Source organism: Bombus vosnesenskii, unplaced genomic scaffold, assembly GCF_011952255.1.
Source record: "Bombus vosnesenskii isolate JDL3184/JDL3185 unplaced genomic scaffold, Bvos_JDL3184-5_v1.1 scf7180000014621, whole genome shotgun sequence".
Taxonomy (NCBI): domain Eukaryota; kingdom Metazoa; phylum Arthropoda; class Insecta; order Hymenoptera; family Apidae; genus Bombus; species Bombus vosnesenskii.
Genome location: NW_022883555.1, coordinates 302868 through 327227, shown reverse-complemented (window position 1 = coordinate 327227; position 24360 = coordinate 302868). Strand labels below are relative to the sequence as shown.

The 24360-nt window shown below is 41.0% G+C and overlaps 1 protein-coding gene across 1 annotated transcript in view; it reads right to left on the bottom strand.

Annotated features, from left to right (window-relative positions):
* LOC117240359 overlaps nucleotides 1–24360 on the bottom strand; it is a 92426-nt gene that overhangs the window by 6146 nt on the left and 61920 nt on the right. Inside the window, exons 3-16 of the mRNA XM_033506364.1 lie at nucleotides 15232–22493; nucleotides 11758–14410; nucleotides 10390–10664; nucleotides 9409–9756; nucleotides 8617–8937; nucleotides 7885–8232; nucleotides 7445–7751; nucleotides 6397–7037; nucleotides 5696–6073; nucleotides 4712–5548; nucleotides 2415–4400; nucleotides 1877–2163; nucleotides 965–1511; nucleotides 121–405 (exon numbers count right to left, since the gene is read on the bottom strand). Of these exons, the coding sequence (XP_033362255.1) occupies nucleotides 121–405; nucleotides 965–1511; nucleotides 1877–2163; nucleotides 2415–4400; nucleotides 4712–5548; nucleotides 5696–6073; nucleotides 6397–7037; nucleotides 7445–7751; nucleotides 7885–8232; nucleotides 8617–8937; nucleotides 9409–9756; nucleotides 10390–10664; nucleotides 11758–14410; nucleotides 15232–22493 (16475 nt within the window). The remainder of the gene's footprint in view (nucleotides 1–120; nucleotides 406–964; nucleotides 1512–1876; nucleotides 2164–2414; nucleotides 4401–4711; nucleotides 5549–5695; nucleotides 6074–6396; nucleotides 7038–7444; nucleotides 7752–7884; nucleotides 8233–8616; nucleotides 8938–9408; nucleotides 9757–10389; nucleotides 10665–11757; nucleotides 14411–15231; nucleotides 22494–24360) is intronic.

Genomic DNA, 24360 nt, shown 5'->3' with positions numbered 1-24360 from the left:
AGAAAAATTAATACTTTTGTAATATGACTTTATATAATTTTTCTAATGTAATCATTAAATACAAATTAAATGGATACATAATACATTGCGAAATAATTAAAATGTATTTCTTACATTTACCTCTTCAGCACCAGGTGCCGGTGGCTTCTGATCGCTCATCACCACAAAGATGGAATCATTGTCGACCACGTTTTCGTAGGATGATGGTATTCTAGTCACCACCGATTGCAAGATCGTTGATGTGACCGTGGATATTACACTGGTTGGACGCAATAATGTTTCCGTTACTGTTTCCACAGTGGTCGATGTCAATGTGTGGGTGAGCAGTAATGTTCGAGTTGTAGGTGGTGAACCCAATACAGATGTTTCCGTTCTCGTTACTGTTGACGTCTGGAATCGTGTCACCTGTGTGATAAACGATTGTAACGCTAACTGAAGCACAGTAACTTCTCTTATAATTTTTCTTCTCTTTTTATTGTAGACAGATCTAATTTTTTAATATTATCAACGAGACGAAAGATATAGACAGATGAAATAGACAAGACTAATTTTCGAAAAATCCACTGATCTCTCGTGTGATATTGATTTTTATTAATTCAAAATTGATACTGTAACTATTAATAGCTGTCTATATACCTTTTATAACTTTTTCCAGAAATTCATATATTTGTAAATCGAGAACAAATTTGTAGTATAACGTTTGTCTTTCTCTAAAGCTTTCTACCTCTTTTCCTGTTTCTAATATTTCAACACAGACACGACACGTATCTCCAAAATTAAATTACTATAGTATCAAGTATGCTATATAGATATAACAAATAAATTAAACAGTAAACTGAAAACAACCATGAACGATCATTTTCCCTGAGTATCTATAACGACTCGTGTTCTTTAACAAACATACAAAATAAATGTAAATTACCCTCTATCACAGTTCAAAGTATCAAAATTTGATCCAACTCACCTCTTTAGGCTTCATACGCGTGGTCGTCGTTGTCCTATTAGCAGCCTCGCGTGTCACGTTGCTAACATCCTTCGTCATCTTGATCACCGACTCGTTTCTCCTGTCAATATTTCCGGACAACGTACTCGTTACCTTCGTTATCGAACTGTCAACCCTGGTCACCACGCTAGGCAATTCCTTCGATGTGGTTTCGTTCTTTCGTTTGCGTTCTGTCGCCGACGAAACGACCACCTTTGAAGCTTCGTTTTTCGTCATTGTAGGTCGTGACTCTTTCTTCTGACTCGTGCTGACCACGTGGTGAGTCAAACTTTCCGTAGCTTCCACCTTTGTCGATGGTAGAACGTTATCGTGACTGGATTCCAAAAATACTGGATGCTCCGGACGTTTTACAGGGTTTCGAGGAATATCGAAGTTATGAGATCGAGTTGGTTCCACGTCTCTGGTTGTCGAGGATCTGCTTGGTTGAATATGATCTACTTGCAATGGTCTTAGCTTCGTTGGGATTACCAGGTTCGTCGTTAGCATTGGTGTTGGTTGTACCGATATTCTACGAGATTTCATCGTAATCAGTGGTAAATTGGAGGATGCACAAACGTTCAAAAGCTTAGAACTAGCAAGTATCCTATAGAACTTAACAGAACTCAATATCGACTATCCAAAACCTCATGGGACCCAAAAGTTTGAAAGAAGGTTGTCTTAAAATTTTGCCATCGTAGAAAACTTATTGAAACAAAGAAAATTAAAATGTTTACAAAGGAATTTAGAATAATAAATCCGATTTTGAATAATGTGGCGATATTTGAGCCGAAAACACGTTGAAAACTTAACTATGTTAAATTTGATCAATAATTAGATTTGAAAATGTACACATATAAATTTTCAATGGAAATTAACAATAAAATACAAAAATACCTAGATACAGGTCTCGTGTCAAATGGTCGCACGGTATAAATGCTAACGTGCTCCGTCATTCTGGTTTCCACTGGCCTAAGAATCTCAGGCACGTCTACCACCACTGGAAGATCGACAGTGCCGTGTATGATCGGTATCTTTGATTCGATATCCTGAACCACTGGTATGTGGGATGTTGCGACGGCTGTCGCGATTTGAATCGACCCAGACACCGCGACCGCTGGCCTCACCGTGGCAATTTCAAGTGGTTTGGTAGTTTGAGTTACTGGTGGTGGAGGTACCATATCCTACAAAGTATAAAATTTACAACAAATCCTCAGAAATAACAAAAAAGAAAAAAAAAGAAAAAAGACAAATAAGAAGAGAAAAAGCTATTAAATTCAGAATATTGTTTTTCAGATCATTTATTTATAACTCTAATCGTCATCATAGCCTTGAGATTTGGACGATTTTTGATCTGCAATTCCTAGTCGAAAAGAACCGAGTTAGTAAGACTCAAAAATTTCAAAAACCCAATAATGAACTGTTTAAACTTTACCTGAGACAGCAATTCCACTATGAAAGGCCTAGCAAGAGAAGGTCTTGGACTAGGAGGCACCATGCTAACGCTAGGTAAAGGTGCAACAGAAGACTCCTTCAGTGGAATATATTTAGGCGGAGGTTTCAATCCAGATTCGTTGACATTTGCAAACGGGAATCTATCTTCCGTGGGACCACTGGTCGTCGTAATATCAACTGGTGGAGGTGATAATCCAACTACATCCCTCGAAGTTATAGGTGGTGGTTTCAAATCCTCTTCTTCATTCTTATTCGATTGATTCAACCCAATAACAGGTCTCAATGGCGGAGGCATCATGTCCCTAGAAGGCACGCTCATTCCTTCCATACTACTCAACATATCGCCAGTAGACGTCTCAATAGGTCTAACTCTAATTTTGCTCTCATGATTCATAGAATCATCCTTATTCGCGTCTGAAGCCGCGAAATTCGTCTGATAAGAACCATCTACTTTTTCCACGTTCTTCTTCTTATCGTTAGAACTGCTCGTGATTAACATACTTGGTGGTCGCTCAGTTTGCGTCTTGCTATCAACTTCTTCGCCTATAGCCTCTACAGGCATGGAAAACCTAATATTGGGCCTAGTTTCACCTTTGTTAGCTGTTGAGATAGTAATTGGTCCAGGTACTTGAGGCTTAGGCTTGGTGATAATATGAGGATACTCTGGATGAATTCTGGTTCCTGAATACTCCTGTTGATTCACCACAGGACGATTCTTCTCCAAACTTACTTTAACGCTCTCAGTGCTCGTCTGAGGATACTGATCTTCCATTTTCTGAGAAATAGAACTGTTTCTAAAATGATTCTTCATAATTTCACCCTTGTTAATTAGAATCTCTTGTCTATCAGGTCTTTGGTCTCTAATCTTCATTCCCCCATCCCAATTAAGATCCATGAAACCTCCTAACTGGAAGTGACTCTGATTCAATTTACCTGCATGACTCAAACTGTTATTTACAAATGGTTCCAGGCTTCCTGGCTTGCCTTCGTTGGACTGTTTCACTTGATCCGGTCTGGCTTCTGAAGTTTGACTTACAATTTCTGGACCAGGATATAGTACAGGCCTAGTTTCCACTTTGTTCATTATAGATGGTCGAGGATATGGTCTCTTAGGTTTATTTGATTCAGGGACAAATTGAGGAATGATCGCTGGTGGTTTTAAATCTATGGTATCGTCGTGTTCACGACTTGGTAGAGTCGATGTCTGTTCGTTTTGATTTTGATTCTTGTGGCTAATTGGAGATATTTTGCTTCCATAATATGTCGATGGTACACCTTGTACTATGTCGTATTCAGGCTTGTTCTCTTTCCATTTGTAACCATAATTCGATTCTTCGTGGCCAGTGTACACGCCAAACGGTTTTCCTTGAACTACTGGTGTTTCATGAAGCTTAGTATTGTAATAATTAGGGCCGTATGGTACTTGAGATTGTGTATTCATTTCATTTTTATGAGAAAATGGAGAGCCTGGACTTATCCAAAATGGTTTTTCTTTCTGATCTTGTTGGGAATCAATTTCTCCAGTTGGTTTTCCAATCACTGTATTACCAGAGGCTACATTTCCGTAGGGATTTTTTATATTGGATGTTACATTGTTATTTTGATTAACGAAAGACGTGCCTTTTTCGGTTTCATTGTATTTTTGCACCTCTTTGACTCGATTGTGATAGTTTATGGGTTCTGAGGCACCAACTTCTGAATCTAACGTTTTCTCTGTTTGCGTACCGCCATGCCAGATTTCTGCTACTTTATTATCTTTATTAGGTGGAACCTGATCGAAGTTTTGAACTTGCGTATTTGTTGTAACTGGTCTGTTATCTTGCTTTATTTTAGGATTCGAAGGATTGTGATATTCTACTGCTCCCGTGGGCACGTGTTCTTCTGTCCTTTCAGTTTGAGGTCTCAGTTGTTCTATGTTTGGTCTCTTCTCAGAGTAGAAGTGAGGCGGTCTGTCTTGAAGATCAATCTGTTGGAAGAATGGAAGAATTGTAAAATTGAGTACAATCTGTTTAATGTTTACCCAAGATCGATGTTAATACAAATAACATATTTAAAAATAGGAGAAATAAAACTAAAAAATACCAAAATATCGAAATAGCTATGTATGGAAGTATCAAAATATTGAAATGATCAAGACACTGAAATTTCGAAATATTAAAATATTGTTCTTCAATATCTCAATATCCAAATATTAGATATCCAAATGAAGAAATATTCTAATATCTAAATACCCAAATGTCTAAGTATCTAAGTAAAAATCACATAAAATTCATTTACGTGAGGACGAGATCCGAACGAAGGCTGTCTCTCAGTTGCCACGTCCTTCATCGCATCTCCAGGCGTCGGAGTGGTCATCCTCGGTGGTTCATGGTGAATTTGAGGATTACTGACTGGCCGATGAGGAAGCACAAATGTATTCTGTGTCTTTGTCGGAGGCCTCTGAGGTCCGCTGTAAACTGGTTTCCTAATACCCGGCCTTTCCGGGTAAATCGGCCTATCCAAAGGACGACTAGTTGTCGATCTCAACGGTGGACGTGGTCTCAACCTGTTATTCATCAGAATTCGCGGTGGTTTCTTGTCCGCCTTCCAATTGGAATTCAAGACGATCTCGTTCCCCGAGTCTGGCTTAGGCAATAAGATATATCGATGGGAATTGTCCGATGAACTCGACATTTCTGTTCTTCTAGGTGGAGTTCCGGATTCTACAGGTTTTGGAATTTTTGGAAATTGTCCGCGTGACGGTATATGATTGTTGGAATGCACGTGAGGATGAATAGGAGGATAAGGAACGCTTTGTGGACGAACGTTTATAGTTTCTGGTCTGTGATGGACCAGGATCTCAGTGTGTACGTGACCTTGGCCGCCGAGGACACCAGAATGGTCAGGGTGTTTAATCAAATGTACGTCTGATGGCATCTTTTCTGGTCTGTTTAAAGGAGCTTCTAGTTTGTCTTGCGGTCTTTCATAATCGAAACGACCTGGCGATAAGGGAATGGTTGCTGGACGATTAGAAGGGTGTTTTTCTGGTAACCCCTTGAAACTGTGAGGTGGCGATGGTGGAACCATATAATCTGCTGGGTCCTTTCCGTTGGAATATTGAGGCAGGTCCTCCACCTGAATACAATTAATGCTTCTGAATTAAATTTCGAACTAGTTGAATAAAATTTGTATTTTGTTAAAGAATTATTCAATTAAGCACTTCAATATGAAATTTAAAGCGGATGAGTACAAAAAGTAAACACTATGTTGTAAGTGGCTTACTCTTTGGATTCCAACAAATCCCAAACCAACTTCTGATTCAGGATATGGTGATGGATCGTCGAAGTATTGTCCACTGATGTGTGGCTCGCTGGTGTCACCGAATATTAGTGCTTGAGTACCACCTTGAGGAATCACCACGTTAGCCACCTGACTAGGTTGAATATTTACTAATAAAGGTTGTCCTGTTGATCTGTCGATGACGTGTGGTACTTGATGAACTATAGGTTCCGCCGGTGTCGGTTTGGATTCCGAAGATTGAATCACAACAGGAGCATCAGGGAGCAAAGGATCTTTCTGAGCCCACGGTAATCGTTTCTGATCTTCAGATGGAACGGCGGGCCAAGGTTTCTCTATTGGAGATATTCCTGAGTCGATTTTCTGGAATGTTTGTAATAATGCAAAATTTTAAAGCACTGATATCGTTCATAGCTATATTAAACCACAATTTATAATTATATTATGGAAGTTAACTGAAAAGTTAAGTATCGAAGAATATTTTTTAAACTTCCTTTATATCAATATTCACAAAGCTCCAATATTTATTTATCTGAAACTTCGAACTTCTCTAACATTTTATATTATCAAAACCATATTTGATCTAAAATAATTCTTTTATTATCCCGAAAAGAGAAACCTTATAAAATGGCTCACGTATCACACTAAAAATTCCAAAATCGAGGAACTGAGAGATCCATATGTACCTGATCAAATTGTGGATGTAGTGGAGGGAGCTTTAAAGGATCCTTAGCACTCCACGGTCGCCTAGATTTCTCAGGACTCCATTCCGGCTCCTTAGGATTTGAATTTGGATTTGCATACTGTTCCACGTTAGGTCTATCAGGTGGCTTTAACAAAGGATCATTCTCCAGTACATCTTGCTTCGAAACTATTCTCTTTGGCGGAGACGCTTGAACTGGAAGTAGCTTCTGAGGTTGTTTCGATATCAATGTAGGATTCGCATCGACAGGCATGGAAACCGGAATTTTCAAATGTTCTTCGTAAATCTGATGCGCAGGATATATCTGTATTTGTGGACCTTTGTGGGCTTGAAGAATCTGCTGAGACTGAGCATCGTCTCGATCGTTCTCCACGACTTCGAGAACAGGATGAACTGGAATGTTAGGGACTGGTAGCGGCGGCGGTTTCATTCCAATGTGTTCTTCGTCCTCTAAGAACGTTTGAGGTGGTCTGGGTGCCATTTTCCCTGGTTTTCCTATGATTACGTCGCTGTTCGCAGTGATTACTTCGCCCGGAGAAATTGGAATTCCATCTGCCAGGCTGGATGCAACTTTGTGACGGATTTCAGCGATGTAATTGTGGTTAAGGTTCGCTAGATGTGTACCTTGAAGAGGATGTTGTGATCATTAATGTATTTATTAGCCTATTAGCCCGTTATCTGATAATTGTATAATCAAGTGGTTGATATTTTTTAAAAATTAGATAAGAAAGTTGTTAATTCATTCTTTTTATTACTAAACATTTTTATATTATTAAACAATCGGAAAATATTTTTTTGTGAAAACTAACATCATTTTTATTGAACTACTACCATTTTACCACATGCTCTATTTAATATCTATCCTTAGAAATATTACCATACGCGTTTTCTTTGAATAATCTGAACTGTTATGAAAGCAGAAGTTTTGTGGTATAAAGATTGTAAGCATTTTAATAGACTCACACTTGTTTGCAAATTTCACGTTATTAACAAAGTCTAACCATAGTAAAAATTTTTACAAAAGTAATTACCTATATTTTGACTCTCAGCTGCTTCGATGTCTCCATCAGCGAACTCAGCGACTGGTATATAAATGGGCGATCTTTGCGTGGTCACTTCCTGTGTTTCCGCCTGTGGCATCGAATCATTTCTTCGCGTAGCTGTCGTCTTTCCTTGTAGTAAACCAGCCATCGCCGTAATCACTGGCCCTAGAGCCGACAAACTATTGATTCCCAAAGACCCTAGGCTTAGAAGATTGCTCACTTGAAGATCGCTCGTGTTCTGACTCGCAGGCTTTTTGTTCTGTCCAGACTCTGCAGAAACTGTTACGTTGTTCTCCTACAAATAGATCAATAGAGTTATTTTATAATAAATTTAATAATTTAAAAATAATATAAAATTTAAAAAACTTTTTTAATTTCGAAAATTCGTATTTCAAATATTCATCACAAATTATTCATCTATTAATTACTTGATTAATCTGTTCAACTGGCTTCAAACTTGGCTCATTAGCAGCTGGAGAAGATTCAGTAGATACGAAGCTGGCGGAAATCGATTCATTGTTCTGGATCTCCACCGAGGAGGTCGCTTCTTGGAAGCCAGTGCTCGAAGTAGGATCGATCTGGTCCTCCTCGTCGAAGAATATGATCGTCGATCCAGTGACCACATTCTTCACCGGATCTGAATGATGAGCAGTTGTTAACAAAGCGTTCATATAGCCAGCGTCTAGCAAACTTGGTGCTATCGATTCTGTCACTACGTTCTCTACGATGTGCGACCTCGAAGAGACTGTTGTTGAAGTTTCTCCATCTGGTCCAGCCTGAAATTGAACAAAGATTTTCAAAGTCAATTCCTAGACCACGATAGTACATATGACTATTTGCATAAATCGTTTCGCATCTAAACATCAATCAACGTTTATTAACATTACCAATACGATGGCGAATTAAAAATCCTTTAACTCAATAATTTTCTATATTCATATTTCCAATATTTTCTATCATTTCATCTGATCCATAAATAAGTAGGTTTTAAAGATTGAAAACCGAATAAATATCAAGCATACCGTATGTGTATTCTATATAGATATAAAAATTCATAAATTATATTTCAGTCGTTGAAACAAAAATTATTATCTTCTATAATTGAATTAATTCTATCAGGAATTTACGATTTTTCCTAATAGATTCACTAATGAATTTACCTGAAGCAAGGTTGTGAAGTATGTAAACGTGGTCAGATACGTCTTTGTCGCAAAAATTTGAATAGGTTCTGGAGTAGGATTCACCGTGGCTGTCTTCGTGGTCTTCTTGGCAGGTGCTTTCTCCAACACAACGTCAGTTGATGTCGCTACGTTCGTACGCACCACGGTGCTACCTTTCTCCAGGAAGGTATTATAATAAGTGTAGGTAATGTAGTATGTTTTCATGAGGTCTGTCATGCTTTCCTCTGTACTGTCTAGCGCCGTTAACGTGGTCGTGACGCTGGTTGGACGAGGAGGCGGTGCAGACTCTGTTACTATGAGCTGAAAGGAATATTAACATTCATTATTCACTGTTGCTAAAACACAGTTATTCCGCAATTACTTTACGAAAATCATAAAACGAAACGTCATAAGGATTTTTATTAAGGGAAAGACAAAATGTCATATTATTTATTATTAATTCAAATGAATACAAAAATTTCCCCTTTCCCTACAATCATTAATAATACCTAGGTAAGAATATCTTACTCGTCAAAAGAACCTAATGCTACAGTGATCACTAATCTGTTAAATAAATTATATTTGCATCTGCTCTAATTGCTCGATATTTCATTCGCATTTCAAAGCATACTTATTGAAATACGCAAAAATTAAAACGTGGCAATTACAAGTAGATCGTTAAATGGACGAGCCACATGTGTCAGTACTATTAAATATATTAAAAATCCTACATACTCGTCGAATGAGTTCTTTGTAAAATCTTTGTAAAGTCGTCTATCATTTTCCACGAACCTGAGTAATTGTATCGCTGGTGGTTTCTATTCTGGTACGTCCATCCTCCATGAAAGTCTTTTCCAGCATCCTGGTGCTGAGATACGTGTTCGTTTCCGGTCGAGGCGCTTCTGATGGTTCAAGGATCATGTCTAAATAATGTTGCGGCGCAGTGACCGTGTTCGTGATTACTTTCGTGCTACTTTCCAACGCGTCATTTATATTAGAATGATCGGTGTTTAATGTTAAGTAGGTATAGGTGGTTTTGAAGACTTCTGTGCGTAATGTTGGGGATGCTTCTAATGTTACCGCGGCAGTTTCAGATCCCGGCTTCCTGTGACGTTCTTCGGTCGCTGTGTTCGCTATCACCTGCAGGAATTTATTAGTGATACGAGTGATTATTCTGTTTTATCGATTGTTTCAATGTGTATAAGCTGGCATGGAAATGAAACGTAAACGTAGAAAAATTTGTAGCTGGTTTTGGTATTGGAGTCGTATAGTGTCAATGGCGTAAAGGATAGGTTTGTATTAACATAACATTACGTTATTGAAGTTTTTAAAAAAATATCGAAGTTACATGAAATTTATTAGATGTTTTAGAAATTTTCCTGTCATTTCCAAACGTTAGTTAAAATATTAATATATGATGTCAAGTATGGTATTCTTTGATTCGTATATAATCAGAGTATTTGACGACTGGAATATTTTTTGTAGCAGTGGTAAAGTTACTCCTGATATTGAAAAGAATCAAGGAAGGTTCGCTGTAAACTGTGCGCTAGAGAAGAATAAGAAAGACGAATAGAATTAAAAAGAAACTGAAAAAATTCATTCATTTAAGAAAGATCAACGTCTGAAGACAAGAAAAATACACAGATAAAAAGAATTAAAATTAAAAAACGTTTCATATTCGAAGAATAAGTAACCAGGATTCAAAGCCAAAAAAGGCGCGGGAATGTAATGAAATAAAAAAGTGAAGAACGTCCAACAATATTGTATTTCTACCTGCTGCTCCGTTGAAACGATAGTTGTCCCGTCTTTCGTAATGGTAGTAAGGTACGTGAAGGTGGTGGTACATGTCTTAGTGACAAATTCATTCGGTTTATCTTGTGGAAGCATCATGACGACAGCATCGGACAATGTCAGCGTAGGCTGTGGCACCGAGTTCTCCCATCGTAATGCTGGCGTTGGTCCAGCAACGATCACTTCGACTCCGTTTGACATGACACGCGTGGCTAGGTTTAACCTTCGACCTTCTTCATCTTTCCCTTCGTGCTCTCCTGTCGTTACAATTCCACGATCAAAAGATTACGATGTGATAAATGAATATTAAAACTTCCACTTCGACAATGTAAAATTATGATTTAGCTACTTATACAATAGAAATAAATACATCTGAAATAAACGTGAAATAACTTAGAAGATTTACAAAAGAGTATATGTACGCCTGAATAATTATGCTCTTCACGGCGGATCTGTTGACTGGCAACGGTTATTCAGGCGTTAGAACATAAACGATCACTGTACACGATTAAAACGTGTTTTAGAAGAAACAAAAAATATACAGAATAGACTACAGGAATAAAACAAACGATAAGGAATTGTAGTATGTACAAGATCAGACTTCATTTACAAGTATGTACAGTTCACTCAAGAGTTCTATTGTACAGAAAACAATTTAGATTGCCATAAGCCAATCCAAGTGAGACTCGGAAGAGCGTCTGTACAGTCTCGAACGTGCTAGGCGCGCGAGAAAAGATATCATATTAGTCTAAAGAAGAATATTACTTTTTACATCGATCGGCTAGTGTCCTGAACAAATTGTTCTTCAAATATTATCAGTTCTATGATTTCAGAATTTACTCAACTCGATTATCTCGTTGTTACATCGTATACCTTTGTTATTTCTGTACATGTACATTTTTTGTAATTAACACATTGTCAATATTTTACAAAATACCTTTCATTTACATTATATTATAAAATAACTTTTTCTACTTCTATATAATTTCAAAAATCAATTTTTTATAGTGACTTTCGAAAAATCACAGTCACGATTTTCACTTCAAATTTTTACATACATTCAAAAATCTTCCAATTCTCTTTAATTGGCAAGGGGTTAAATACAGATTTTAGAAAAATCATATTCATGATCTTCATTTTTTATTTCTACGCACCACTATTCTTCATTACATTGGTAATGCATCAACAATTCCAAAAAAAAGTGGGAAGAGAAAATAGGAAAAAATAGTAAAGAAAGAAAGAAATAGTAAAGATCGCAAAAAAAGTTCTAAAAGTACTACGAATCAGTTCAGGACACTGGAAGATCGTGGATAGAGAAGGCTTATCGCAGAGCTAGTTGTAGCTACTCACCAGCAGCGGGCACCGGGCTATACACAGACGAAACGGCGTGCGCTGACGACTCCACGGTAGGAGTGACAGTCACCGTGACGGGCACCGTCAATGTAAGCGTCGTCACTCTCGGTCGGACCGTCGTCGAGGACGTTACTTTCGTCTCCAGTCCATTCAGTTGCGTCACTACGTACGTATACGTCCTAAGTCTCGTCGATGTCACCACTGTCTCTGTATAATAAATGCTCGTGCTCGGTTCTAAATCTGGTGTTTCGGACCTGGTCTCGTGCTCCACGTGAACCGGTTTCGATGGCAGTATCTCAGGGAAATCTGGCCTCGACAGGGACAAATAAAGATCGTCGGCTAATCCTGCCTCGATTTCCTCGGGGGTCGGTGACGAGATCGACGTCGTTACCGAGTCAATGCTGGACGTCGTCTCGAGAACCATCGAGGTCCTCTTCGAGTCTGACAACGACGTATATTCGACTCCTAGGGGAATCACGCTTGGGATCTCGGAGTTATCCAAGTAGCTAAGGGTACTGGAGTCGTACGACGTCGATTGGGACGTTTCTAAAGGCAGGACGCTGGTGAAATCGGGATACTCGTCGAAGAAAATTGTCGTAGCAGACGAGATGATTTCGGTAATCGATGGTATGGGCTGCACTGTCAGGTTCTCTTCATTTTCCTCGAGTTTTGGTGTGGTTTCCGGAACCTGTTTCAGGGTAGTGATATCTATCATGTCTGGGAAGGATCTTTCAATTTCTGGCCTTGAACTTGGGTCGAGTATGATACTAGGGTGGCTATCGGGAATTTGTGTGTCTTTCTTGGGAACGTCTTCAATTTTGGGAACGTCTTCAATTTTGGGAACGTCTTCGACTTTGGGAGAGTCTTCGTATTTGGTTTGAATCACCGTGACTTGGGGTTCGATCTCTTTTTTGACAGGATCTTCAGAGTCTTTTGATATAGATTCCTTGGGATCAATTTCGATTATGGTGGTATTTGATTTTGTATCTTTCTCGAGGGAATCTTCACTGTCTTTCAGTGAAATGTCTTCAGGTTCAGGTGAAATAGTTGCAACGTGAGCTTCAATATCTTTTTCGAGTGATTCTTTGTTTGAAGAATTTTCAGATTCCGATTTAAATTCACTAGGCAGCGAAGGGTGTTCAGTACTACTATGTTCTTCTTCCTTATCGATTATTGTAATCTCTTTATCAGAAATTGTAGTTGTCTGTACTTCTTCAGGAACACTAATCACTGTCGTTTCTTCCATAAATGTCGTAGTCTCTATCATTTCTGTCGTTGTACGGTCTTCTTCCCCATCCTCTTTCTCATCTTCATTAATCTCAGGATAAACAGTCGTTCCAACTTCTTCTGATTTTTCTTCCAAACTCATCTGCGTCGTAGTAATTTCTTCTCCCTCTTCTATTGACTTTTCAGTTGTCAAAGACTCAGATTTCTCTTCTTCTTTCAAATTAGTTGACTCTGTACTTTCGTGATCAGCGACACTATGTGAAACTTCTTCGGGCTTTTCCAGCGTTGGTTCCTCTTTCTCTGACAAATCAGGAGCTGCAGACATGCTTGAAGTGTCCTCTTTATTCAAACCATCCTCAATTTTCGTAGATTTAGTCGTCGTTAGAATATCTTCATTCTCAGAATCATTTTTCTCACTTTCAGTCGTGGTATCGGTATATTCATCTTCGTATTCTTCATACTCATCGTCAGATGCAGGGAGGAAGAAATTATCAGTGATAATGACAGGTGAACTCACACTACTCTCTTCTATAACTTTCGGTTCAGTTTCCTCGGTCATAGTTCCAATCTCATCTGGCTTCTTATCAATTATATTAGGAGATTCCTTTAGCTCAGGCGTGTCTGTCGAACTAACATCCTCCTTACTTTCGATCTCAACCTCATCTGGTTTCTTATCGATTATATTAGGAGGTTCCTTCAACTCAGGGATATCTGTCGAACTAACATCCTCCTTACTTTCAATCTCAACCTCATCCGGTTTGCTATCGATAACATCGGGCGGTTCCTTTAACTCAGGTGTGGCAGTCGAACTAACACTTTCTTCGTTCACCTCTTCTTCACCTTCATCCTCCTCGGAGAACTCTTCATCGTATTCAGAAGATGGGGCAGTGAAGAATCCAGTCGTGATAATAGCGAAACTAGGCGTAGGTTGCAGCGGTCTAACAGCGACCAATTTTTTTCTAGTGATTCTTACTCTTCTTTCGCTGCTCGCAGGCGAAACGGTAGTCGACGCAATCTTTCTACGTCTAGTAATAGTCACTTTATGTCTTCCAATCTCTGGTTTGAAACTATCAGATTCCAAATCATTGTGAATGGTGTTAGCTAATCCCAATGACCTCACTCTAGTCACCACGATCCTCCGCGGCGTATGACTCGCCACAGTCAATTGATTCTGAGCAGGATTCTCAATCTTGGACGAAATAGGACGCAATCTTCTGACTACCGTTAGCTTATGCTGTCTTCCACTCTTTCTGACCACAGGGACGCGAATTCTGACGCGTTTTCTGGGCGTTTCTTCGAGGTAATCGTCGTTAATCTCTGGAGCGAGATTCCTAGCGTTCTCTCGGGGCGATTTGCTAGCGAAGTCGCTGGTTAGTCGGTAGAAGTCGTCGTGGTAGTAGTCATCTGAAAAGGCGACGTGTCTCTCGCTTGCGTGCACGCACTTGTGATCCTTCGCCATGGAGTACATTCAGGGCATGTGTGTGTGAGTTACAGCAAATGTAGGGCAGCCGTGAGCAACAGGCGGGGGTTTCGTCTCGAGTGTTAGGCGAGTCATCCGAGGTGGGGTTAAACAACAAGACAGATCATCGTGTATCAGACACATCCCACCCTTGTTCGTTTTCGTGCACTTAGTAGAGCCGGGTGTTATCGATCTATCACGCGATCCATGGGCAAAATCGCGTCGATCCGACAAATACCAGAGACAAAGAGAGTACCATGCGTCGCGTGTAGACTTTATCGCGTGTGGGCGCGCGTGCGGCGGCGGATTCGAGGCTGTATTAGTAGACTGGACCAGTGGAGGACCATATCAAAGGATAGAATCGGAGGGAAGATAAAAAGAAGAAAGATTGGGGAAGAGCGAACAGGGCGTGAGATGGGCATGATAGAATGATGGATCATTGTCGATCAACCGAAGCTGCGAGCTTTATTTTTCTTCTTTCACGAAGGACTTCCTTTCTTCCGTGAACAATCCTCCGGAAGAATTCGATCTATGGTACATCATATGTATATCGTGATTGTTGTGGAATTCCTGCACGAAAATGCACACAAAATACGAACCCGCGAAAGGTTCATCAAAGGTCATCAGCTTCGGTCTAGGTGGGCTTCTCATAATGGATCTCGTAGATGGGCTTACATATTAATTAATCGAATGACAACAGTTAAGAGTAGAAGAGGGGAAGGATTATCTAAAGTGTGTGTATTTGAGGGTTAGGTGTGGATGGACGTGGAAATGTGCCGTCCTACGTCACCCACTACGCTCTCGAGACTTTGTGTCGGCGCATGCGCTTCTAGCGAGTCCACACTTCCCGCCAGAACCGTGATGTCTTCGGATCCCTCGTGCAACGACGGTGGGATCGAGGGTCGAACCTCAACGACTAAATCCTCCCCGGTGTCTCGTCGTCTTCGAGACGTATCGCTTACTTTCACGGTGCTCAGAACAGTACTGAACTCTCCTGGCCGTCTCCCAGAAACGTATAACGTCACTACGCTAGATTCCTCTCTAGCCGCACTAGAATGATCCTCTTTCCTATCGTTCGCTTTACCGCGACCATTTCTAGACCTGGAAGGCTTCTGATACTCCTGAACGTCATCTTCTTCGTCGGAATACTCATAATTATCGTGTTTATAATCCAAGTCAGCTGGCTGATGCCTTCTCTCCACCTCTCCAGGCAAAGTATTGCTCTGAGTGAATGGAGGAGCAGCGAACAAAGGATCCAGCAAAGGATTAGCGTTCTTTTGTGGTTGAGGCTGCTGAAGTAACAGTAACAATGAGTTCAAATTCGCCGCTGGCAACGCTGCAGTAGGTGTAACCACCACTGTATCCGTGATGAACTCTGTAGCAGTCACCACATCTGTCGAAGTATCCACCAAGGTTGTTAGAATCTCCTTGCCCCGGAAAGTGAGTGGGATCACGGTACTCTGCTGCTTAGTGATCGTAGTAACGTACGAAGTCGTACGCGTATTATACTGAGTAGACGGTGTACCTTGAGACTGCAGCAGAGGGTTTGCCTGACCTAATTGACCGAGGAGCAACTGCGATAGAAGAATGTTCGCGAGAGGCGCATTTCCAGGGAGAGAAGGTTGCACCGTGGAGACCACGTTCTCTACAGAATAGACTGTGGTGGGTACAATTACGGATTGAGAGGCTCTACGACCACCTAGTGTGGTTAATGTGTGGGAGACACGAGTGGTGGGCGTCTCGTGGAGCAGGAATCGGGTTACTTCGGTCTGACCTTGAGGATTGGTACCGGTTACCTCGCTAACAATCACCACTAACGGCTTGCCGTCTCCACCTGTCACTGTACTATACTGAGATGGACTTAAAATCTCTGTACTGGGTTGTGCCGTTATTATGTTCCTGTGCTCTGTGATACCATTGTTCACTACGGGAATAGTAACTTCCGTGGGCACGTAATGAGTCACTGTGATCGTTCCATCGAAGTCAGGATACACGGTAGGTGCTTCTCGGATATCTTCTAGAGATCCTCTTGATCTACTAGAAGAACCTCTTCTGCTGCTATTTCTATTGGAGGATCTATTCGAGGAAGTGCGACTAGAAGGAGGTGTTCGTCTTGTACTGGTATTCTCTGACGATTTATTGGAACCGTTTCGTAATCGTGGAGGCCTTACTCGATCTGAATTAGTAGTAGTAGTCGATCTTCCATTTGTCCTGGAATTTGAAGAACTAGGTCTTTTGTAATTCGTCCTGGTAGAAGAAGATCCATCTTTTTCTCTTAAAGTAAACTGTCTACCATTATTTGAGGTTGAAGAAGGTTTTATTCTGGAGGCAACGTTTCTGTCTCCATTATTAGATTGTTTAGACCTATTCCTATTTTTATTTTGACTCGACTCTGTAGACTCTGCAGATGTTTTCTCAGGATTATTAGACTTGGACGTTGGTCTAGTCGCTGTAAGAGACCTTGCACGGTTGTTGTACCGAGCAATAGGTTTGGAACTAGACTTGGAAGTCTCCTCTTTGCTAGACACGTTTTCGCTAGCGTCAGATTTTTCTTCGGACTTCGACGAGCTCTGACTAGGTCTTCTGAATCGACTGGTCAAAGATCTCAACTGACTCGCCTGTCGACGTATTCTTCGTGCTCTGTTAAACGGCCTGATCTGTACAGTGGGTCTGACAGATTTTCCAGACCGACGATTGATTCTATCTTCATGCTCAGATCCTTCGTAATCATTGTCAGCTATTTCTTCCACAGGCTCGTCCTCCAAATTCTCTTCTCCTTCTTCTTCTAGATCTTCGTTTGGTTCTATCTGTTCCTCGATGGGTAATTCCGGCTTTCTCCCAAGTAGACCTCGAGGCGGAAATAACCCCGTGCCACCTTGTCTTGGTCTAGTTGAAATTGGAGCATTTACCCTTCCATTGGTTCTCGTATTAGTCACTTTAGGAACAGTTGGCGAAGTGGCTCTATTTAAATTTCCATTTCTCCGTGTAGTCGTTGGCGGTCTCGGCGTAGTACCAGTTCTGCCGGAATTATTCAAGTTAATAGGTCTACGGAATCTGAGTAAGGGATTCGTGGATCTTCTCGAAGACTCTGTGGTCGTCTGCAAAGGTGTCGTCACGGTCTCTCCATCCTCTATATCCTCTGTATAAGGCGTCTCCTCGGTCACCAACGTAGTCGTAGTGAATTCATTAGCATCGTTCTCTTGGTCGTCGTGTTTAACCGTAGCCTGACCTCTTGACAAGGTAGACGAAGGTCTGATTGGTGATCTATATCTAGTAGAGACTCCAGGATAAACTGAGCTTGAGGCACGAGATGCAACTCTGGCTGAAGATCCTCTAATCGACGTAGGTCCTCTTCTGTTTCCTTGGAAAACAGAGGATGGAGATATTCTAGATTGAGCTCTGCCTCTTGTACTTCCGGTTATAGTTGATGCATAACTACTAGCTGTATTTGGTGAACCTCTTCTTCCTGAGAATCTCCTAGAACCTGACTGAGACAACGTAGAAGAGTATGGTCCTATTGGTGAACTGACTCGACCTCTAGAAGATGCGAATCTATTTCCTTTTCCAGCCAAGGTCGCAGTTATTGTGGGTGTTATGTCTGTTCTGGTAATCGTCGTTGCACCCTGAGCACCCTTTCTTTTGGGATTAAACGTGGGTCTGTTTCTGGAAGCGAATGGTCTGATCACTGGAGTGAAAGTTCTTTTTCTAGTAGAAAAGGTCAGTCTAGATTTCTTCTTGGAACTTTGTCCATCTTCCCCTTCTTCATCCTCTTCTTCACTCTCCTCATTCTGTTCTGAGTCTTCGTCTTGTTCCGGGGATTCCGTCGTTGGGTCTTCCGATAAGGAAGATTGAATGACAGCAGGCGAAGGTGAGATTTCTGCGATTTGAGTTGGTTTGCCAGGTGGCAGAGTGGAAGTAGGCGCGATGTTTGCCGTTGGAGTCGAAGATAGAAAACTGGATGTGCTTTCTATGATCTGAGCGTATCTACCTTCGATACTGGTTCCAATCACCTTAGATTGATAGAATGTCGTAGTTCCATTATTCGCAATTTGACCTTGAATTAATCTAACCAAACCAGTTCTGTGACCTTGAGTAGGTAAAATAGTCGCTTTCCTCTCTTCGTTAATCTTCGTACTCGAAGTACTTTCGATAACCTTCGCATAAAGACCATCAAACAAAGTTCCAATCTGCTTCGTCGTAAAATAAATAGTAGTAATCTCATCGGCGTCTACCACGATACCCTTGTTCATCGATAAAATTCCTGTTGGTAGGACTGGAGTAACTACGGACGAAGGCAGAGGCGGTGTCTCTACTCTCGTCGAGCTTTCTACAACCTGAGCGTACAATCCATTGATATATGTACCATGAACATCAGTCATAAAATGAGTAGTGGTTCCATCATTTACTTGACTAGACCTGATCGTCGAGATTAAACCAATTTTTGGAAGTTCAGTAGGTTTTGCGGGAATAACTGGTTTCTCTTCGGTGGCTAAAGTTTGTTTAAACACTGATCCATCAATTGCTCTTCCTGTTGCCACTTGTGAAGTTGCAAGGACATCAGGAACAGAGACACTAGTGACAGTCTCCAATCTGCTATTCAAAATAGTCTCATTACCAATGTAAGAAGTCGTGAAATATGTGTAAGTAGTATAATAAGTGGTAGGTTCAGGTGAAATTGTAGTTGATTGTAGAACATTCTCAGAAGATGGAGTAGTAATATCTTTGGAACTTGTAGTTTCTGACTCCTCAGCTTTCGAATTTTCAATAGGAACGACGACTGAGGGCGTCACTTCATTGTCGGCAGTGAGTTTAGATTCTTTTTCGCTAGATTGGCTGTCTTCTATGTTTGTCGTCGTTGGTCTGTAAGTCATGATCACGCCTAGCTCTACGGTAGGCGTAGGTGCTACACCCGGTGTCATAACATTACTGACAGTCTCTTCTCGACTGGTAGTGACAGTGTCGCCTCCTCTGTAGAATGTAGTCCAATAAGTGAACGTCGTGAAATACGTAACTGGCAGTGTGCTCGTTTCTTCAGGGATCACAGCTGTTGGCCTAATTGTCTCTGTGACTACATTTGTAACTGTTTCTAGACGGCTAACTATGTTAGATTCGTCACCTTTGTACATCGTTGTAAAATAAGTAAAGGTAGTATAACTTGTTTGAAGTAGAAGAGTTGGTGCTGGCTCTACGTCGTGATGATTAGATTCTGAAAGCTCCTGGTCTTCAGGAACTGCGTTTCTTTTATCCATCACGTCTAGAACAGTGCCACTTCCAGCACTGGAAGAAGATACGACATCAGTGATCATAGAGCCTAAGATTTCACCTTCCATTGGTGGATTTGGCGTCACTTGCGCGTTCACTTCGAAACCGCGAAACAAATTTTCTGTAGTCGATTGTTCTTCCAAAGTGTCTGAATCCTCTGTCGTAGTTTCTTTAGTTTCAGGCGCATTCGTGGTTTCCTCAGTTTTACTGTTTCCTTGTTGTTGTACCCTTTTGGCAAGAAGGAGCGCTTCTTCTTGAGACTTCTGTCTCTGAATGGCTTCCAAATAGGCCAAAATCTCCGGTGGAACGGCTGGTTTATTGGCTGGTTCCTCTCTAGGTGTAGTTGGTCGCTCTGTTTCTTGAATAACAGGCACCACAGCTGTTGGTTGAATGGTTTCAGTGACTACATTGGTGAACACCTCTGTCCTTGTTTCAATCTCTGTTTCATCATCAACAAAGATTGTGGTGAAGTAAGTGTAAGTTGTATAATAAGTTTTGATCTGTTCCTTTACTTCTTGAGTGGGTAAGGCTGGAGTTGGACTTGGTTCAATGTCAGGTATCGTGTGTTTGGTGTCTTCAAATTCCTTAACAGTTGTTCCCGGTTCTGTTGGAATATTCTGATCAGTAGTAGTATCTTGTTCTTGCAACGTGGTAAGAATGTCTTCCGTCGTTTGTTCCATAGTCGTTGGATACTTTTCAGTCCCTTCTTCATGTTCAGGAGTAGTCGAAGGCAAAATTTTATCCGAAATTTTGGTTGGTGATATCAAACTGGACTCATCCTTCTCAAACAATCCAGCAACCACTGCAGACACTCCATTAGGTCCAACAGTCTGAGTAATCACATTTGTTTCAACGACTTCTCTACTAGAAATACTCGAAGTGCTTTCCTGGAAGTACGTCGTCAGATAAGTATACGTAGTGTACAGGGTCTTGAATATCAGCTCTATCTCTTCGTCCTGCTTCGTTGTTTGCTCTTCTTCCAACGCAGTGATCGAAACAGGAGCTGTCCTTGTCGTCACAGGTTCAGGCAACGTCGTTTGAAGAATCGGAGACGCAGTTTCGCTAGGCAGAATCAACTCTGTCAGATAGGTAACGTCGGAAGACACTACTTCATTAGAAATAACGGAAGTTGTAGTTTCATCGCCTTTCGGTACGAAGAAAGTAGTGAAGTAAGTGAACGTCTTATACACTGTGGAAGGAAGTAGCCTGGTAGCCAAAGTAATCTTACCTTCCTGCTCAAATTCGTGCTCCTTGTGATTCTGATGACCAAGATCGTTCTTCGAGCTGCCACCCTTGATACTACGACCTTGAGGGTCCCCAGGAACAATATCATTAGGAATTTCATCATCTAACGTTGGAGCAGCCGATTCCGTGGTACCAAGAACTCTTCTAGCACTCTCCAAAATATCTTTCAAGGTCGTTAATACGCTATCAGTGGTGTCTTTAATAGGAGTGGTCAGTTCGTTCATTTCTGGAAGAGATTCCTCGCTCGTAGCAATTACCCTTGGTGTAGTACCAGTCGTTATTTCTAATGTAGTGTCCTGTTCATGTTCAGGCTCTTCAGTGGCAGTCGTTCCATAATCTACGGTAGTATCTTCGGCATCGTAAGTCGCAGTGGCTTCGTCAGGGAAAAAGTACACGTTCGACGACGTATGTATAATCTGAGCGTAATTTGTACCAATGTATGTTCCATAAATTAAACTCTTATAGTGAGTGGTAGTGCCATCAAGGGAAGTAGTAGAGTCTACAACTTTTAGAAGTCCTGTAGGTTTTAACGAGCCAGTTTCGACATCTGGTATTAAAAGAAGAGGCTCCGTAGATGTTGTTGAAGATTCTACTTCGAAATCTTCGGTGACACTTGGCTGAATATTAGCTCTGTTAATGGCGTCTAACAAAGGATCGCCTGTTTCGCTTTTTGGATCAGATTTACGTCCAGGATGTTGCTTGGTCTTCTCTTGACCAGTGACCACGCTGGTTGGCCTGATCTTTACTACTGCGATTCCGTCGTCAGGTCTCAAGGTCGCGTCTCCTTTGATCGTAGTAGCCGGGCGACCGACTGGAGCTGGTGACGTACTTGGAGAGAAAACTATGACAGTTTCGCCTACAGTCGTAGTGAATTCAGCGAAACCATGGTACGTTACAGTAGCCAGAGGCTTTATGTCTAATTTCTTGAGTGTAGAAGGAGCTTTTGGCTGAGGTTTAAAGATTTTAGGCGCTCGAGGTCTGAAACTCTTAGGTTGATCGTCTTCAAAATTGTTCGCGACATATTCATGAGTAACAGTGTACGTAGGAAGATTATCCGCTGGCCTGACCTTAGCAGGTTTGAATCTCTGCGAATCTGACCCTAATTCTCTTCTGCTAAATATATCATTCTCCCTGGATAACTCGTCCAATTTCGTTGACGATTTTCCTTCGCTACTTTGATTCCCAGAATCTCTCTCCTGATTTTCCTCCAATTTAGATTCTTCGATATCCCTTAATGCTTTGATGGGTGCGTTGTCGAGAGCTACTTTCAGCTGCCAATCGTCGTCAGAGGTTCTCGAGGGATAAACCACATAAGGTGTAGGTGAATCTGGTGCTGGTTCCTTATCGTAGAATACTCTGCTAGACGTAGATAATATTCTAGCGTACAGACGACCGTTGTCCAACGTGGTACCGAGTACCTGAGTAGCGAACTCCGTGCTGGCTCCATCTTGGACGAAGGTTCGGGCGGTTTTCGTTAATAGACCGACCGGAGGAATGGATTTACCGGGTCGAGCCGAGACTAGGAGGACCGTGGTAACACCTGAGGACGATCATCGAGTATGGAACGAGTCAGGAGGATTTTAGGATCATTCAGAAACACCGGGGACAATCGCCGCACGAGGAGCACGTGTTTCGGTGACCGTTATAATTGATCGATTATCCATGTATAATTGTATTAATAGAGAACAAGAGAATCGTCCAAGTCATGTGGTAAATTCGTTTGAGTCATTCAACAGTCGCAATTATCGTCAGTATTAATTGGTTTCAGTTCGGCCAATCGGTTTTTCATTCGTTCATATGTGTACATATATATAGTTATATAGATATATTTGTTGGTTTGTTTGGTTTGATTATTTGTATTTTTAGTTTTAGATAATGTAGGTCGTCGGAGAGACGGAGTGGCGGGCGGACGTTGGAGGCAGACGGCATCCAGTTGTTGAGAAGAGTTGAAGAGGCGAGGAGCAGGCGGGAGCAGTAACAGAAACAGAAAAAAAAGAGACAGACGATCTTAGTGGACGAGTCATCCTGTTGGTATATAGACTATAGAGAGCAACCTGCTACGTCCCCGTTTCTCTACCCTCTGTCCACGAGTATCGATTTCCGATCGTCGCACTGTTCACGGGCCCGAATCATATCGTTTCGTTTCGTTCCGTTTCGTGCTACCGGAAACGGGACTCCGTGAATCAATGCGCGCAGGGAAACGACGATAAGAGGCGCGCCAGACGTTCAAAAGTTGTCCAGTATCGGTATTATGTATATATAATATAATATGTACAGCTCGAGGGACTTGAAAGGGAGTTACAGAGGATCTGTGTTTTGCTCGGTCACAATGAAGCCGTGTCTAATTCGTGCTCGATTTATGGGTCCGTGCGAACCGTGAAACGAATTTCACGTTTCGAATAGTGAAAGTTTCTTCTATGTATCTATAATCGTGTTCATTGTTGATATACTTGTCTCATTTTTGTTTACTGTTTGGTTTTATTCTTTCTTCTTTCGAATCGTTTTGTTAGATTGATTGTCAAATCCCTCGAGACTATATACAGTCTGTAATACGAGATCCTGGACGCGATACTCCTTTGTGGAAAATAATTCTGTTTGTAAGAAGCTCTAAATAAATTTAAGATATGTTTTCAATAGTGGTTCGATTACCTCAAATTTTCTGTGGAAAATTATAAAATATTGCAATTCTAACGTTCGACGATTCGCCATGATTAGACAGTGATAAATTGCTGAAGGTAGTTTCATATTACACTCACTCTACTTTTCGTATTCGAGAAAGACAACTTTACGCGACCCGTACTGCAATAACGATAACTCGAGAAATAATTTTACCTGGTTCGATAGAAACTGAGCAACAGACTATTCATTTTGTTAAATTACTTTTAATCTGTCTAAAGCTTTTTACGAAAGCACTTAGTTTGCACAAAGAGATATTGCATCTTCGATCTTGTGTAACAAACTGTATTTTCTGTGAGTCGTTGGTCAGCGATTTTGAGCCCATTTACCCACGGAAACGTAACGCAAGGTGGCATGTACGTGAGAGAAGGGAATAAAGTAGAATTAAAGACAAAGTATTACAAAAAAAAAAGAGAAAAAAAAGAAAAATAAAGAAAAGACACATAGACAGATAGAAACATGTATGTATTTCGAAATAAGTATAACTTTTGATTATGTACACGGCCGCACCTCGCGTCGACACGCACAATGCAAGTTTTTAGAGACAGAACGATCGGTTTTAACTGTGAGAAGAGAAAGGCCAGACAGCGGAGACGAGAGAGGAAAGCGAAAGAGAGAATCGTTGTTGCCGATAGAATTACGCTCGAACGTGGTACTCGTCGCGAATAATGTAACTATCGAATAATAAGGTTGATGAAATGTATTAATTTCAGGCTACGAAGTCTGTGTTC